At 35.3% G+C, this 17,736-nt stretch overlaps 2 protein-coding genes across 3 annotated transcripts in view; one reads left to right on the forward strand and one right to left on the reverse strand.

The window, feature by feature from the left end:
* Positions 1 to 7,616, forward strand: part of CFAP44 (cilia and flagella associated protein 44) — a 52,071-nt gene extending 44,455 nt beyond the window's left edge. For both annotated transcript variants that reach the window (XM_026708847.2, XM_087937299.1), the window contains exons 30-35: positions 1,320 to 1,450; positions 1,990 to 2,106; positions 2,518 to 2,719; positions 3,523 to 3,683; positions 4,568 to 4,702; positions 5,858 to 7,616. In XM_026708847.2, coding sequence (XP_026564632.1) covers positions 1,320 to 1,450; positions 1,990 to 2,106; positions 2,518 to 2,719; positions 3,523 to 3,683; positions 4,568 to 4,702; positions 5,858 to 6,043 — 932 coding nt within the window. In that variant the 3' untranslated portion in view covers positions 6,044 to 7,616. The remainder of the gene's footprint in view (positions 1 to 1,319; positions 1,451 to 1,989; positions 2,107 to 2,517; positions 2,720 to 3,522; positions 3,684 to 4,567; positions 4,703 to 5,857) is intronic.
* BOC (BOC cell adhesion associated, oncogene regulated) overlaps positions 7,592 to 17,736 on the reverse strand; it is a 67,941-nt gene continuing 57,796 nt past the window's right edge. Inside the window, exons 12-19 of the mRNA XM_026708853.2 lie at positions 16,103 to 16,284; positions 15,284 to 15,389; positions 14,137 to 14,259; positions 12,263 to 12,484; positions 10,603 to 10,802; positions 10,023 to 10,093; positions 8,903 to 9,105; positions 7,592 to 8,237 (exon numbers count right to left, since the gene is read on the reverse strand). Coding sequence (XP_026564638.1) covers positions 8,056 to 8,237; positions 8,903 to 9,105; positions 10,023 to 10,093; positions 10,603 to 10,802; positions 12,263 to 12,484; positions 14,137 to 14,259; positions 15,284 to 15,389; positions 16,103 to 16,284 — 1,289 coding nt within the window. The 3' untranslated portion in view covers positions 7,592 to 8,055. The remainder of the gene's footprint in view (positions 8,238 to 8,902; positions 9,106 to 10,022; positions 10,094 to 10,602; positions 10,803 to 12,262; positions 12,485 to 14,136; positions 14,260 to 15,283; positions 15,390 to 16,102; positions 16,285 to 17,736) is intronic.

The raw sequence follows: 17,736 nt of genomic DNA on the forward strand, positions 1-17,736 counted from the left end.
CTCTCCCAAACCCCTGCAATGCCCTACCTGCCCACCCCTGTATCTTCCCACAACTAATATGTTCTACTTTCTTCTTTGTCATACTTCTATTCCCAAACCATCACAGCTTCTGCAATCAGCTTTGATTGTTGCTGTTTTCTATTTCCACTCTACCATTTTTGCTCATCCCCACACTAACACTTTCTCTTCCCTCCCTAATCTTAACAAATTGCTATTTCACAAAGAATCACCAATGCAATTTACCAGCTAAGATTTCAGGCATTTCTAAATCCACTCTTCCTGGCTGAGGGAATTTCATACTTTCATTGCTTTATCGCTTCTCTTGATATTTTTATTTCAGAGCTGGAACTCTAAAACTTATGATTAAAGTAATGTTGATGATCCTAATGGCTGGTATTTGTGCAGTTCAAAAATGTGCAAGTTTATTTAGAAGCATAATTAGAATTAGAATTCTTTCATTGGCCAAGTGTGATTGGACACACAAGGAATTTATCTTGGTGCAAATGCTTTCAGTGTACATAAAAGAAAAGACACATTCGTCAAGAGTCAAGAATCACCAGGTACAACACTTAATAATAGTTATAGGGTACAATAAGTAATCAAATCATACTAGGAAACAGTCAATATAAATCGTAAGGATACAAGCAACAAAGTTACAGTCATACAGTCACAAGTGGGAGGGGATGGGTGATAAGAAGTGATGGGAAGATTAATAGTAATAGTAGTGCAGACTTTGTAAATAGTTGAACAGTGTTGAGGGAATTATTTGTTTAGCAGAGTGATGGCTTTCGGGGAAAAAACTGTTCTTGTGTCTAGTTGTTCTGGTGTGCAATGCTCTATAGCGTTGTTTTGAGGGAAGGAGTTGTAAACAGTTTATGTCCGGGATGTGAGGGGTCTGTAAATATTTTCACAGCCTTCTTTTTGACTCATGCAGTATATACAAGCCCTAGAACAAAGGCAGGTTGGTAGTAATTGTTTTTTCTGCAGTCCTAATTATCCTCTGAAGTCTGTGTCAGTCCTATTGGGTTGCAGAACCAAACCAGACCGTTATAGAGGTGTAGATGATAGATTCAATAATTCTTCTGTAGAACTGAATCAGCAGCTCCTTGAGCAGTTTGAGCTTTCTGAGTTGGTGCAGAATAATTAATAATTAATTAATTAATAATTCAGAATGTATGGAAGTATTTGTAGTAGTACAGTTCTAAATAACTATGCACAGTTTACATCATTAAGCTAATTCTTAGATTGCTGTTTTAAAATAACTTCAGACTAAGCTAAAATTGTAGTAGTTATTTAACTTGAATTCTTTCCTATGTCAGATTGTGATGAGTCACTCTTTGAGAACACGCTGCAGCTTCGAGAGAAACGACTAGATATTGAGGAGGCTTTAGCTGAGGAGAGAAAAGCTATTGAAAATTGCAAGAAAGAATATGAAGCATTGACAAAGAAGGTACAGTGATTTTTTTTCAACTAGCTAGTCTTATCCCCTAGCTAGTAATATATCCCTGAAAGCCCACCTTTGCTGTTTACTTAGGTGTGGGTTCGAATATTAAGGCTGGAATAGTCACTTTATGGAAGCAACAATTCTATAAAGCAAATTTTGGATGGTATTCATTCTACTCATTGAAGTTTGGAATAATAATCTGAAATAACAGATGAAATGTCCTATGATGACTTAAAGTTGATATGTTTGTTGCCTAAATGAACTTTTCTTAATATGGACTATATTAGAAATATAGTAAACATCTATTTGGGCTATGTGACAACATGCTTGTTTGTTTGCTTGATAACATTCTTTGCTTTGCAGATGCTATCACTTCCTTATTTCCTCAGCTAAAAAACTGACAAAAAGAAAAAAATAGTTTTCCTATAGCAGAAAAATAACAGATCACTTTCTCCTGTTGTACCTTAATTTAATAAATCATTTTTGTGGTAGTTAGTGCCTTCCTTATTAGATCTTTCTTTTGTAACCTGGCTATTTCTTAACAGGTGAAAGTAGTGGCAACCAGCCTAGATGCTGCAGAATGGGAACTTGAGGCCTTTCAGAGAGAAAAGCAACAGAGGCTGAATGAGCTGCATGTCGTAGTGCCTCTAAAACTTCACCAGGTGATGATTCAGATGGATTTTACTGCTGATGATTGGACTTTTGATAAATCCTTCTTTTTGTATATGACGACTTGTAAATTTTTTGTTTATTGCTACTGGTATACAATTGAAGCATTTTTCAAGCCATCTTCATAACCGATCTGTTTAAAATATTGGACAGAATTGTGTCAAGGGTGCTTTCTCAGAAGGTACCTTTTGGAAAAACTTTGTTCTTGAAGATGTTTCACTTTTCATTCAAGAAGCTGCTTCAATAATTGAACAGAATTATTTTGTTTCTCTAGACTGACAGTTTATCTAGAAGCATATGAGCAACTCTTGGACGTTCTTGTAGAAAATCAGTGAGAATTAGCAAAATAATACAGAGCTCTCGGATTTATGTATTCTATTTATGTATTCTACTTTTATTTGCAGGTGGAATATATATCGAATGGAGAAATTCCCTCTGACCTCTCACAATCTTTGGTATTTACCAACCTATCTTTAGTGAGCTTGCAGCAAAGAATTACGACTTTGCAGCAGGAGAAATTAGAACAGAGGTTTCTTTATAAGAAGGCCCGGGAACAACATAAACAACTAATTCGAGACAGAAGAGAAATAGCACATACGATTGAGCGTGAGTTGCTAATTTCAAGTTAATTAGCATGTAATGACTTTTCATTTTGGTCCAGGGCAAATAAATGATAAACTATTATTTCCTGCAAGGGTCGTTTATACTCTAGTTTTTTTCTAGAAATGTAGATGTTGACATAGAAAGGTGGAAATGTCTTACAACATCGCTTCTACAGTTCAATACCGTCCTAGACATTGAACCACTAAGGCAGACTTACCATTAGGAAGGTGGGATAGCAAATACCAGCAATATTTAATTAGTGATTCGAAGAAGACATTGTGCACAGTGCTATGTATCCTCTGGATTGCCTTTCTAATCATGCGTGCCAATTTCAGTTATCACAATTATTTTGTTTTTAAAAAGGAATCACTTAGCTCTAATATGAGCTTAGCTGATCTTACACTATCTACTGCTCTTTAAAGGAATAAAATGTGTTCAGTTACTTTGTTTCCCCTCTAATTCTTAACTTAACTTTCTTATCAAACTTGCTGAACTCACTGTTTCAAAGTAAGATAAAGCTGTTTGTCTGGTTCAATTTCTATATGAGGCTCAGGAAAATATGCCATCTTGTTCTTCACCTCAGACAGTAAAATGGTATAGCACATAGTAAGCTGTAAGCTTTCTTTCTTACTTTTACAATGAGAACAGAAATTTTTTTTTAGGTATGATATTAGTGTGCATCCTTGCTGTATTTATTGAAAATGTAGTATTGGGCTTCAGTATTTCAAGACAATATAATTTAAAACATTGTTTAAAGATGGAAAACAATTTACAAATCGCTACAATATAAAGCTTCCATCTTTTAGAACTGGAAGAGAAATGCAATCAGCTGATGATGATGAAATTTGGCCGGATTGTAGACTTGGAAGCTCTGCAGACTCTTTCTGTTAACACAAACCTGGAAGAACTCAGGATGAAAGTAATGGAGAAAGAGCGAGTTCAAGCCATGGAATTAAAAACATGGGAGGTATGTCTTGATATTGAATCAATACTATGAACCAACCTTTGAAAGTATGAAATGGATTGGCATTGAAGATGCTTGGGGCATGAGTCAAAAAAGACGTCACTCTGCATTAAACCACATACTGCATTTCATGTAATCTGTTTTCTTATTTTGTAGAAATTATGTGGAAGGTTAGAAACAATGTTAACAAAAATTTAAATGATGAACTATTGGCTCAGAGAAGTTGTTAAAACTGATGATAGGAAAGTGAGGGACAAAAGTATATCTCAGGAATAGAAACTTTGAGAAATTTTTATTTTTTGTTGACATTGCCTTTTGAAAAAATGGAGCAAAACTTAAATAATCTTAATGATATCTCATTTTAATCACTTCATGCTTCATTTTTATTTCAAGTTTTCTAAAAAGAAAAGAGTTTGGTGTATTGGGTAAGGCAGGCTTAGGTATTTTACAGCCCCTGGGCCACATCCAGACTTTTGCCTGTCCCTGTCTGGGTTGCATGAGGTCAATCAAAAATTAGAAATCAAGTGTGCTGCAGGGGGCTGGAGAGGAAGCCAGGTTGGGTTTAGGCACCAATAGCATGAATTCTTCCTAGATACATATGACACTCAATATAATACGCGGTCTTTCCATTTTTCTCCTGATTTATTTGACTGCGTGGAATGCTTAACTCAGAAGTCAACTTCATTGTGATTTACAAATATTCACCCTGTTTTTGAGAGGGCAGTACATCTTCAGATCCCTACCTAACCAGTATTGCACACTGAGTTCTCAGTCAGTACTAAATTGGCTGTTATGATAAGTGAAGGGAATTCTTGAGCTCTCAAGTGGAAATACGAGATATGGATGCAGTTATTAATAAATTAATTTATATGCTGGCTCTCTTCCAGGATAAGATCCTTGAGATGCGTCAGCAGCAAATGATGGTAACAAAAGAAAATACAAGTAAAATAAAGCAAATGAATGCATTTTGCATAGAAAAGATGAAACTTGAAACTAAATTGGATGCACTGCAGAGCAACTTGGTATGTGTTACTTTAGAAATTCATGAATAATAACCCTGAAAGCATTTTCTTTTATCTTTAAGGATTTCTACAGTGGTTGTAACAAGAGGTTGACCATTATTTGTTATTCTGTATATGTGGCTACTATTCAAGATACTCAAATTGATCTATGACCTTTATTGTATATAAGACCACAGTTTAATCACCAAAATTAAGATATTTAATCTAGTTACAAGTTGCACTTTTTATCTAAGTGGCAAGCAAACAAAAATATAATTTTCATCAAGCCAAAAAGGGGATAGCAATAGCACTTTATATACCGCTTCACAGTGCTTTACAGCCCTCTCTAAATGGTTTACAGAGTCAGCATATTGCCCTCAACAAGCTAGATCCTTATTTTACCCACCTTGGAAGAATGGAAGGCTGAGTGAACCTTGAGCTGGTGAGATTTGAACTGCCAAATTAGAGGCAGCTGGCAGTCAACAGAAGTAGCCTGAGTACTGCATTCTAACCACCCTGCCATCTTGGCTCATGTAGCATACTTTGTTAGCATGCTTGGATTGTTTAGTTGTGAAGAATGTGTATTTAACACTGTGAAATTATAGCTGGCAGTTCTTTAACTGCTGTTGGCTTTCATTTGCACTGAGTTCTTCCAAAGAACCTAGCATTTTATATTGCATTGGCATAGTATGGATGCAATAGCTTTTATAATTGACAGATGGAAATTTTGTCAACATTATATTTTCTAAGTGTTCTCCCAATTCTACTTCTGTGAATATTTTTTTGTATTTTAACATACATATATAGTAATATAGCATTGATTTGCTAGCTTTTATTCTTTATTTTTGATTCTGGGTGTGGGTACTTTCTAGAACTGGTGCAGATTTTTTTCAGATATCGCCTTCTCATTGGACTTGATTTGTATTAGCAGTATTAATATTTCTGTTTTTAACCTTTGTATACATATATTTATGACCACTAAACAACTTTTCTTCCAGTAGTTCTGCAGCTGCTGGCATTGGCTGCTCAGCCAACAATCCTATACCCCATAGCCCAGTTGTCAGCAGATGTTCAGGAACGCAACAGCTTGCTCAATCTTTGTTGTCCTGGACAACAACCAATCCAAATGATTATTATTGAGATTTTTTAGAAAAGTTTCTGCATTTTGTTTTACAGGGAACAGAATTTCAAGGACCTCGCAGAACAGATATTGAGGAAAAGGAAAAATTAATTGCACTTGTTCAGCTGCAAGCTCAAGAAGCTGAGGTCTTGAAAGAAGAAATAACTCTCCTGAGTCGAAAGGATGGTCGTATCTTCCCAGCCACTCAAAATCTTTTCCAGCAAGATGAAATTATAGATTAAACAGTATCCTAGTCTTGGTTTTTATTATATATATATAAAAATCAGTCTCATTTCATGTATATAACTAGTGCTCTTGAGAGTTTACCCTTGTTTATTTTAATTCTGGAAGAAATGTTCTGCCTTGAACTATTGCTTTGGCTGAACTTTGTAACTTCTCCGGAGATGCAGTGATTGACAAAACCTGTACCATTCGAATGACAGTTATTAAAGATATAGAAACATTCTTGATAAAATAGACTATATCTCTCATTCTTCTAATCAGTTGGGTTCCCTGTGGGTATGTGAAGGCTCTCAACTTTAAAATCTCCAAATAGTTCTATTTTCTAATCCAGCATACATATTTGTACATGTCAAACAAGCAATAGTTTGCAAATGGGAATTTGTTCTCAATTTGCTGGTAAAACTGTTTCTTTGTCACAGTATGAAACAATACTGTATTACTATAATGCACATGAGAATCTTTGGACTACGCCAGATCCAAAGTAAGCCACCAATAACCTGGAAAATGGGGCCAAGTCTTGGCATTCTGTCAAGATGCAGTTGGCTGAGAAAAAAAATACCAGCAGAGTTTCTCATGTCATCACTATTCCTTCTGCAGTATCTTAAACTGTTACAGACTTTGAAATTGGCAATGTCACTTGCTGGCTGCTCAGCTATGTGAACTGCTTATAATTTTCATAGCTAACATATGGAAATATTTTCAGATTCTAATTTCATATTATGTAATAAAGCATATGGGAGTAATTAAATTTTAAACATACTATTGGGCCTGAGTCTCACCATATTACTTTGTTATAGTAATCTGATATTAAGCAGTTGACTCTTGGGGTGGGGTCTCACTTTTCAGTCCCATTTTTTAAAAGAATTAAAAATAATTTTGGTAGACTATTTCTTTACCTTTCCTTTTCTGAGCATGTCCGGTTCCATGGTGGTCTAGAACAGAGCTGGCCATGCCCACACCATGTTTAACAAAGGGGGAAAAAGTCCCAATATGTCACATGACGCTGCCATGATGTGAGTTTGACACCCCCAGTCTAGATTAGAATATTTTTCAGAAAAAGAGAGGTAGAAGCCAGAGCTCTGTTTCTTCAAGACCCTTGAAAGGAACGGAGCTGATGTTGCAGACATTTGGAAAGGAAAGCCACTTAGAGGACTCAAATGGCACAGAGAGATATAGTATAGATCTAGCAAGCCAAGCAAGTATTGGGAAGCGGGGGGACAGAAAGAAGGAACAATTTTAGCATGGTGGAAGATCAGAGACATTAGCTAATTTGAAAATAAAATTAAACATAATATGGAAAAAATGTGTTTGTCTTTCTGTTGAAAGCTTTTGGAGGAGTAGAAGACACTGGAATCAGCAAGAATGTATTCTAGTCATGTGTTGCCATGCAGGTATATTTATAAAAAGTGGCTTCCTTTTATTGAATGACTCTCTCTTGTTGATTCCTAATTGAAATAGTTCAGTGAACTTTTTAAATTAAAAGAACTGTAAGGATCATTTTACAGTTGTCAAGATTTTAAAAGCAAGCAAATATTTACAAAAACAAGTTCAATAAAAAAGGAGAAATGCTTTATTTCTGAAACATGTTTTTTTCATTACTGGCACACGGTATATATATTGTTTTTAATGCAAGTAAATGGTGCATTAACTTTTGTATTTGGCATTCTGCAGTGAAAATCTTTTAACACAATTATAGAAAAAGAATTTCCCATAGTTTCATCATTAGAAATACAATTCTAGCAATTGGAAAATGAAGACAGCTCGAATGCCCCTTTAAGACATAAAGCAGTAATCTGTCTTTTCAAGTCCATGATCTAACAAAAATATATATAGTTGACTTAGTCTTGGTTTATTCCCTGCTGTAGTTTTCACATGATATAATTCCTCTCTGTAATTATAGAAGGCACATGTACATCTATTTACAAGTGTATAAATATATAAATAAAAATGTAATATAAAAATAAATAAACTTTTCTCTGTTTAGAATAATCTTTGTAAGGCAGCTTGTTCCTTATCTGATGCTGGAACAAGTATCTGAGGAATTATGTAGAGGCAAGCTATTCAAATATTTCTCTGAGCTTTCTCCTGAAGAAACATCCTCTGGATTTGTGGGCCACACATGTCTTCTCTTTTGGCATAAATCTATTCCCCCTGTGTGTTCAACAGATACTAGACTAAGACAGCAAGTGGAATCTGAAAATACAAAGAATAAGAATCAAACTGCATTCTTTATCAGACTCTTGTATTCCAAATATTTTGAAGGGAAACCAAATTGTTACAAACTCTGAGATCCTGCATAATTTTTGGGAGGAAACAAGATAGGAATATATACTGATACATTTTACATGAGAAGACATGAGCTAACAATGTTAAGAATTACTGGTAAAAGAAGATTAATTTCAGTAATTTTTACTGGCATTTGATTAATAAATCTAATCTATGTTATTAAGATGCATATTAGTAAAAGCTTCCTGACAATCACTGTTGACATTTCAGTTATTTCAGACCCATAACAATCTATTCACAGTTTTGGTGGCCCTACGAGATGGTGCAAGAATTGAAACGTTAACATTTTCTAGATACAACTTAACAGGAAAATCCTTTTTTTGGCATTTTGAGTTACTGGTAAAGTATACAGATTTTAGCTAGCAGTATAAATAATATAAGAAATATTAATGTGCTATCCCTAATGAGCAAGTCTGATTATTAATAGACTATCTCTGGTAAATGCTTAATTTTTAAAACATATTCTGTGTGATTAGAAATATCTTGTGTCCACTGATCTTCCCTTATTCTGGTCTTCATTACTTCTTCAAATCAATACTTTAAAAAATACCTCAGATCTCTCTGGTACTGACCTGTATGGAAAACAGAATTCCTCATGTCTTCCATAGTGGAATTTTCTATTTTTCTTTGTGGTGTCGAGTGACACAGGCTAAGGAGTTGTTCATGATGGTGGTATTGTTCTTGGCAGTTGTCATGTTGCTGTAACAGCTGATTCATGGAGTCATCTGGCAGACCACAGAGAAAAGAACTGTGTTCTAGTCCAGGGCTAGTAAGCCTAAATATAAGAGACAGGAGCATGTGAGGACATCAGTGATCCAGTTACTGAATTTCTTATGTATGCAGATAGTCAAAGTAAGAGAAATTGTCAAGTCTTAATTTTCTTTCACATTTGAGATTCTAAAGGAAAAGCACTCTTATAAATTAATATAGAGATATTTATTATGTGTTAAAATGCTAATTATTTCTTAGGAGAACCAAATTTTTGTGCATTGTAAAACACATGATTTGAATAGTATAAGTGAATGTTCTATAGATAACTACAGTAAATATACTCTATATACTCAAATGTCAGGATGTGTCTATTACATACTAACTTCAGAATCATACAGATACTCCATGAAAGCAAAAGTTGAAGAACTGAATAGAAACAGTATTGATGTTTTGAATGTTAGTATTTTAGAAGACCCCTGAAAATATGATTAGCCAAGAAAACAAAGTTCACCCATAGTTCTCATTTCAGACACAAATGACCAGACCCAAATTATCAAACTTTGAACATATTATGTGAAGATGCAGCTCTCTGAAGAAGGCTATAATTCTGGGAATGGTGGAAGAAAAGTAGATTGACTTAATTAAGGCAGAAATTGGTGTACCATTGGAATAGCTGAAGAATTAGGCTGGGGACAGATCATCCTGGAAAAAACTTGTAGTTGTCAGCAATTCACATCAAATTGATTCCCATAATCAAAAATGTTCCAATTATATCAAGAATCTACTTTTTTGCTTTGATGTGTTATGAAAAAAATCTTTTGGATAATCAAAAACCATGACTGTACATTGGTCATTGAGTAATGTACAATATATTTTTCAATCTACATTAAAAAAAAGACTTTAGAGGAAAAGATTGCCCAATAAAAATTCTCGTTCTCCATCAAACCAAAGAGCAAAATATTCCACAGAAAGACACCATACCTTTGGGGTTCAGATAGATTGTTTCCATTTTGTAGTGCCCTTCCTTGCAGAAAAGCATTGGTTTCATTTTGCTGAGAACAAAAAGAAGAATTAGCACATTAAAAAAATAAAGATTAACGATTAGATGTCAAGTCCATTCAAGTCAGCCAAGTCAAGAAGTGATGCAGCAGGCACTCAATTTTAAGAATTTAGCAATAAGATTGGATCCAACATTAAACAATAAAGCTGATTTGGAAAACTAGACTCAATATCCATAGCAACTTTATATTGGCATGTTTTAGAATGTAGATAGATCTATTTATATAAGAGTGAATTTGGGGCTTGTTTCTCTAGCTATAAACTCAAAGGTTCTACTTTACTCAACTATTCGATATTTTTACTGAAACTTATTTGCTTATTACTGTTGAATCCTCCTTTAATTTAAGTAGGAAATCGATATTTGTGGCAAACATTTTCATTCGACTCCTATCCTATAAGGCAAACCAGTTGTAGAAATATCCAACATTGAATACTAGCCAACATTTTATGAGAGGCATGAGAAAATTACCTAACAGTTTCCAAAGATGGATTATTAATTTACCTGTTGAGCTTCATCTGAGTTGCAATCATATGACTTTGGATAGGAATATCCAACTGTAGCAGAAGGAAAATGACCATTTCCACCATTTGCATAATGTAGCCCATTAACTTGAGTAGAAACTCCTCGCAAAGGCACCATGGCATACTGGCAAGATGGTACTAGCAGTCCTGCTCCTGGAAAGCCTAAATCTATAGCCTGCTCTGAAACAAAGAAATATACAGATTAGATTGGGAATAGAGATCAACTAGCACAACTGTTAACAAAAGATTTGGATTGGACCTAGATTTTTGTATTTGTATCCAGAATTAGATTCCCCTCTTTCCTCCTTACAGCATGCTCTCTAGCTCTTATAGTATGCAATTGATAATTCTGAGAATATAGCAATAGCACTTAGATTTATATACTGCTTTATAGTGCTTTACAGCCCTCTCAAAGCAGTTTACAGAGTCAGCATATTGCCCCCAACAATATGGGTCCTCATTTTACCCACTTCGGAAGAATGGAAGGCTGAGTCAACCTTGAGCCTTGAGCAAATTGCACTAGGAATAGTTTGCAGTACTGCACTCTAACCACTGTGCCACCGAGGCTCGTATGTTGCAAAGAATACAAAGAATACAAAGAATTTCCCCCAGTTAGATCCTACCTTCTGCTCATACCCCATTTTACTATATTCACTGGATTATATCTTCAAGCAATTTTATAGATAGTCCTTGCTTAATTGCTCCGTTTAGTGTTATTCAAAACTAGGAAGATGCTGAAACTTTATGAGGGGTCCTTCCACGTACAATTATTGTATTGTATGACCCTGTGGTTTCATAATCAAGATTTGGATGCATTGAAACTAGTGGCTGTTTACACCAGTTGTACATAGCTGGCTTCTGACAAGCAGTCAATAGAGAAGCCAGAAGTAAAATTGCAATTCATGGTTACGCAATGCTTCACTTAACAACTTGCTCTCACCCCCTCTCCCTTCTCTCTCTCATCCATCATTTATATATTGTCTACCTATCTATGCAATTATGCAATAGCAATAGCATTTAGACTTATATACTGCTTTACAATCCTCTCTAAACAGTTTACAGAGTCAGCATTCTTCCCCCAACAATCTGGGTCCTCATTTTATTGACCTCGGAAGTATAGAAACTGAGTCAACCTTGAGTCAGTGAGACTCAAACTGCTGAATTGCTGGCAGTCGGCAGTCAATAGAATTAGCCTGCAATACTGCATTTTAACTACTAATCAATTACATTACTTAGGAGTTGTGAAAAATATGAAATCCTTTTTGCAAATTAATGGAGGGCACCTTGATGTCAGATTATTTTGGATTATATATTATATATATTATATTATATTATATTATATTATATTATATTATATTATATTATATTAATTATATTATATTAATTATATTATATTATACTATATTATACTATATTATACTATATTATATTATATAACCAAATATTATTATTTGTATTATTATTAACATAAGCTGCAGGTAACCAAATTTGGGGGTTGTATATAGCTTAAAATATTTCAACCAGCTGCTTTTTTCTGTTATAGACTATAAGTTTCAAATAAAACATTACATTCTGTGCATGCAGAAAAAAAAAACTCTCTCTGGAAAAATGTATACAGTTTGGCTCTTGGAGGTACTTACTTTGCTTAGACCAAGCTCTCCAAAGGCAAAATGGAATAAAAACCACAATAATGAGAACGATGGAGCACAACACCACACCTACAATCAAATATGATAGGTCACTGGATCGGGCCACCATGGCTCCTGCCCCTAAGACAGTATGGCCACTATTGAGTGGTGGATGCTGTATTGTGGATACTGTAGATGGTGGAAGACGGCCAGGCATTCCTGCTGATTTTCGAGCTTCAGGGGAAAAAAAAGACACTTAGAGTCTCGTGTTACATAAACCGTTATTCATTCTTCAATTTCTTTCTGCCCAAATTTTTCTCATCCTTTTTTTTTCTATTCATGTAATTTATTGCTTTATATTTTAATGACAACATTGTTCATTTCCTCCTAGCACAAATACTGCTGATTGGAACGATGGGAGATATAGTCAACTTCCCATAATGTTATATTATTATCATTTGTAATTCTTTCCAAATGAAAAAGGATGAGTTACCCTAATGGGTTCTGGATGAAGCCATGGTCTCAAAGTTAAAGATTTTTTCCCTGTGGACTAAAATTAAATTCGGTGATATGCAAACACCAGGAAGCTTTATACCTAATGAAAACATCTGTCTTAAGCATACAAAACAAAGTCTTAAATAATGGAGAGGTTATTGGTCCTAGTATTATCTTGAGAGAACTGGCTGGTGGAAGGGACTGAAAGTTTCAAACGAAAAGCCAGAGGTCACTAAAGACAGCTTGAAATTGTACTGGAATCTCGAAAGCCCAGAAAACAGTTATTTTTCCTTTCCTCCCTAAAACAGAAACAAATCTTGCAGTGATAGGGGAAAAAAAACTGCCTGAGGGAAGTAGGAAGGGAGGGAGAGAAACAAATAAGAAATTGTAAAGAGTTCCATTTGAAATTTTATAGAACTATAAATGTATAGTTTGCTAAGCTAAAGCCACTGTATATGTTAATAACACAGTAAATAAAGAAGAATTACATGTGTATCTCTGGAAATTCCTATCTTCTTTTCTCACTCTGACACCAAACTTCTAGTCAAGTCCACACAGTCATCCTTCTTGATGCTCCCTTTCATTGTATGCCCAGATCAGGAATCCTGTACTTTCTTGTTTTATTCAGATCACAATGCTCAAAGAGGTCTGCTATTTTAACCATTTCTGTTATTCATTACTAGGATCAACAACAAGAAATTGTATCTCGGGCTTAATAAATTATTGTGTAAGAGTTTACATCTGCATCACAGATTCAATTGTCTCATTCTGTAGGCCGATCTGCTAATATTTAGTGCTGATCACTTCTATTTCAATTATATTAAACTGTAAGTCTGTTTACTGAAGAAGTGGGAATCTGTGTCCTGCCACAGATTGGTGAAATCTATGCCCAAAAGCTCTACCCAGTATGGCCAGTGCTATGGCTGCTGATAACTAGCTTCAGACAGATTAAGAAGGCCACACATCTTACAAACCATATTTATTCAATGCAGCATCTGAGAGACCACCAGAGGGAAAAATCGTATTTATGTTATTTGTTTCAAGTTACTGAAACATGATCTATTCTGTTAACCCATCTTTTTGATCTTTAATGTGTAAATGTTTTAAATGTCATTTTTGGGTTTTACTGCCATTTTTTCCCCATCAACTAGGCTGAAATGTCTAGATATCTTCTGTCTTGCTTGTAAATTTTTCTGTCATCCAATACCAGTAGGGACTTATTACTGATTCTCAAATTGTGCACATAACGCATCTGTAACTGAACTTCTGTCTTTGTTGGTTTTATACTGTTTGCTTAGCAAGACAGTGTGTTTTGAGACTTTTCTATTCACAAATTATTGCAGATTAATCAGTGATTACTGATCCTCTGGAGGTACTTTAGCACTAATTACCTTTAGTTTCACACATCATCACATTACTAAATTCACTCTCTCCGCCTTCATTGAAACATTGCATTTTAATGTCATATGAAGTTTCTGGCTGTAGGTGGCTGATAGAATGCCAGTATCGATCACCTGAACAAAAACAATACACAATGGTTATTTTCTTGCCATCCTAAATCTATACAGTAAATAGATATTTATAATATCAGGGCTAATATGAACATTGTACTCTATGATAATCTGTGAAAACAATGAAACTTTTCTTCTCACTTTTTTGAAAATACATACCCAGCACATTATTCCCTTTCAGGCTAAGCAATTTTACTCAGATTGCAAGAAAGAAGTAATAAATTACTCCTAAATATAAGACAAAGAAATAAAGCTCGAGATACAAAAGAAACTAAATAACAGTAATTTATATCAATATTATTCACGACACCTCTGTATACTTTCTATCCCTGTAAATATCCTTGCTTCCACCATATCCACTACATAGTTTCACATGTAGAAATGGTCATATATTGCTTTTAACACTAATATGAAAACTGTTTTCATATTAGTTTATACTACTTTGTATTTTATTATATAAACAGCTGTACTCCTTGGCAAATGAGTAAATAAAGGCATCTTGTAGAAGAGGGCTGTGAAACTCCCGGCCCATGGGCCAGATGTGTCACACACTGCAGAGGTGGTATTCAGCAGGTTCTGACCAGTTCTAGAGAATTGGTAGTGGGAATTTTGAGTAGTTCGGAGAACCGGTAGCAGAAATTTTGAATAGTTCAGAATACCACCTCTGACTGGCCCTTCCCCCATCTATTCTCTGCCTCCCGAGTCCCAGTTGATCAGCTGGATCTTCTTTTGTTGCCCTACACAGGAGAACGGAGCTGGAAAGCATGTTAGCGGGGAGGGGAGGGAATGGAGATTTTGCAGTATCCTTCCCCTGCCACGCCCACAAGCCACACCCACCAAGCCATGCCCACAGAACCGGCAGTAAAAAGATTTGAATCCCACCACTGACGCAGTGGCCATGCTCATGTCTGGTTTAGTGAAGGGGAAAAGGTCCCAATATGTCATGTGATGCCGGTGTGATGACATAAATTTGACACCCCTGTTGCAGAAGTACTCAGTGAAATCTAATCCAGTAATCATTCCTTACCTTCCACCACATCTTTCTTATAATCACTATCATTATCGCTATCAGTTGGTCGATAATATATGTAAAATCCATGAATTGGTGTATTGTTATTGCTGGCTGGGATATACTGCAAAAACAACAACAGCAAAGTGGAAAATGAAATAAACAAAACCAAACCAGAGATAGTTCTCAAAACCACTCTTGTAATAGAATAACTATAAGGAAACTGTTGATTCAGGGAAAGGAAGAGGAAATACTTTCTTGCTTTTCTAGAACTTGCTGATTAAATGGCCGATACAGAATAGCGGTCAAGATAGATCTAGAAAGAAAGTGGAGGTTTTGTCATGGATCTAATTGGCATCCATATGCCAAATCTAGAGGTAAGACTACCTCCATATGTAAGTGCAAATTTTGCACTTATAAACTTACCAGCTACCTGCACAAAGTTCTGATAAAAGACAATTGATTAATAGGTGTGAAAGGCTGAAGGATCATTATTAGTACAGAAGATTATTTGTCTTTATATATTCAGATTTAACTTATTTTCATTTTCAATTTGCTTAAATTTATATTTCTCATGCCAATTAGTATGAAAACTAATCAAGCTCCCACACGTCTAAAAGCACTAAACATTCCCATGTTATATACAGCAATAAAGAAATTTAAGGTGTTAAATTTGCATCATTTAAGGCATGATTTGCACTAGCAATAAAAATAACATCATAGGAACTGTCTTCTGAGAAATATTGTACAATTTTAATTAGATAAAAGTCTACTGCAATTTAAAAAAAATAGTCCCATCTTTGCACGCCAGTTATATGGTTTTTGTCTCATGCTTACCATCCACTTTAGCATGATGGTTGTTTCATTAATGGCATCAGTGAAAGTGATATATGGACCTGCAACAGGACGCTCATATGCACGATTGCTGTAACCTGATACCATATATGGTTTAGATGCAGCACTAGGTTCACTCTCCCCCAGTATGTTCAATGCTCGCACCCGGAATTTGTAAGATGTGCCTAAAGGATTGGATGAAAAGCAATTGAGAAAAAATGGTTAGCTAGCTGACCATTGGTTCATTTCTTCCTGAAAACTGGGCATTATATTCTATTGGCATTTCCTTAATCCACTAACATAAGCAACATAGCAAAAAAAAAAAAAACCATTTTCATTTTTTCCCTGCAGGAAATGAAGTCTATCCTAATAACAGTGAATATCTTGTATTGAATGAAAAGACCATATGAAAAATGTAATGACATGAAAAAGTCATATGTTACATGCCAGTGAAGTTTCAAAAGGTACTTAATGACTATTTTACTTGTTTTACCCCAAAGGCAGAGTGAAGAGTAGATATTTCCTGGCCTTCAGGAAGGGTTTTTAAAAACATGGCCCTGCAGCCTTGCTTGTGGGGGCACAAAGGAGCTTGCAGTCCTGGGGCTGGTTTGCAATCTGAAGCCCTCCCCTGCTTTTTAATTAATTTTAACAGCTTTTGCCTTTAAAAAATTTTATATACTGTTTTATGCTTTTAATATTTTATTGTACACCACCCAAAGTGGTGTGAGAGAGATGGCAGATGGAGATGATAAATAAAGAAAAAATAAATATTTAGACATAGGGAGAAAAAACACAAATGGGAATTATGTTTGCTTTTAGGAGAAGAAATGAAAGGTTGATTGTGCCAAATGGGGATAGATACATCCTTCCATAGAGAGAAATAACCCATCTTTCACATTAGCAATACATATGAATCAATAAAGGAGAATATTTGTAACTCAGGGTTGAAATTAGGGGTCCTTGGTGACCTCTAAGCTTGCTAGTAAGATCATCTAGCACTGATGATGTTACCTAGCTGGGTAATGAAACGTCTGCAAGAAAACAAGGAAGTTCAGAGAACACCAAGGACACATGAATCACTAGGTACCAGCTTTTTCCCACTTTACCCCTGGGTTTGCAGCAGATGGAGAACTTCCATTTGCCAAACACCATGTGACTAATGGAGGAAAAATCTGGAAGGTGCAATCACATATGACTGATAACCATATTCAAAGGATGTGGGGTGGGAGTTAGTGTCATCTCACTGATATTAAGGGATTTCAACCTTCTCCTGCTCTGAAATGCCCCAGTACTGAGAAAAGGGCAGATTGGCAAAACACAGTTTAAGGCAGTTATTGAAGAGCAGCCTTCAGGCAAAATAAAATTATTGCAGAAATAACTTTGACATACAACTATTTGTTTAGTGACCATTTGAAGTTACAGAGGTCCTGAAAAAATGACTTATGACTGTTTTTCACACTTACAACCACTGTAGCATCCCCAGGGTCACAAGATCAAAATTAAGATGCTTAGTAACGAGCAATAGCATATACCACTTCACAGTACTTTACAGCCCTCTCTAAGTGGTGTACAGAGTCAGCATATTGTCATCAACAATGTGGGTCCTCATTTTACTGACCTTGGAAGGATGGAAGGCT

The sequence above is a fragment of the Pseudonaja textilis genome, chromosome 7 (assembly GCF_049901715.1).
Source record: "Pseudonaja textilis isolate UNSWEBS1 chromosome 7, rPseTex1.2, whole genome shotgun sequence".
NCBI lineage: Eukaryota > Metazoa > Chordata > Lepidosauria > Squamata > Elapidae > Pseudonaja > Pseudonaja textilis.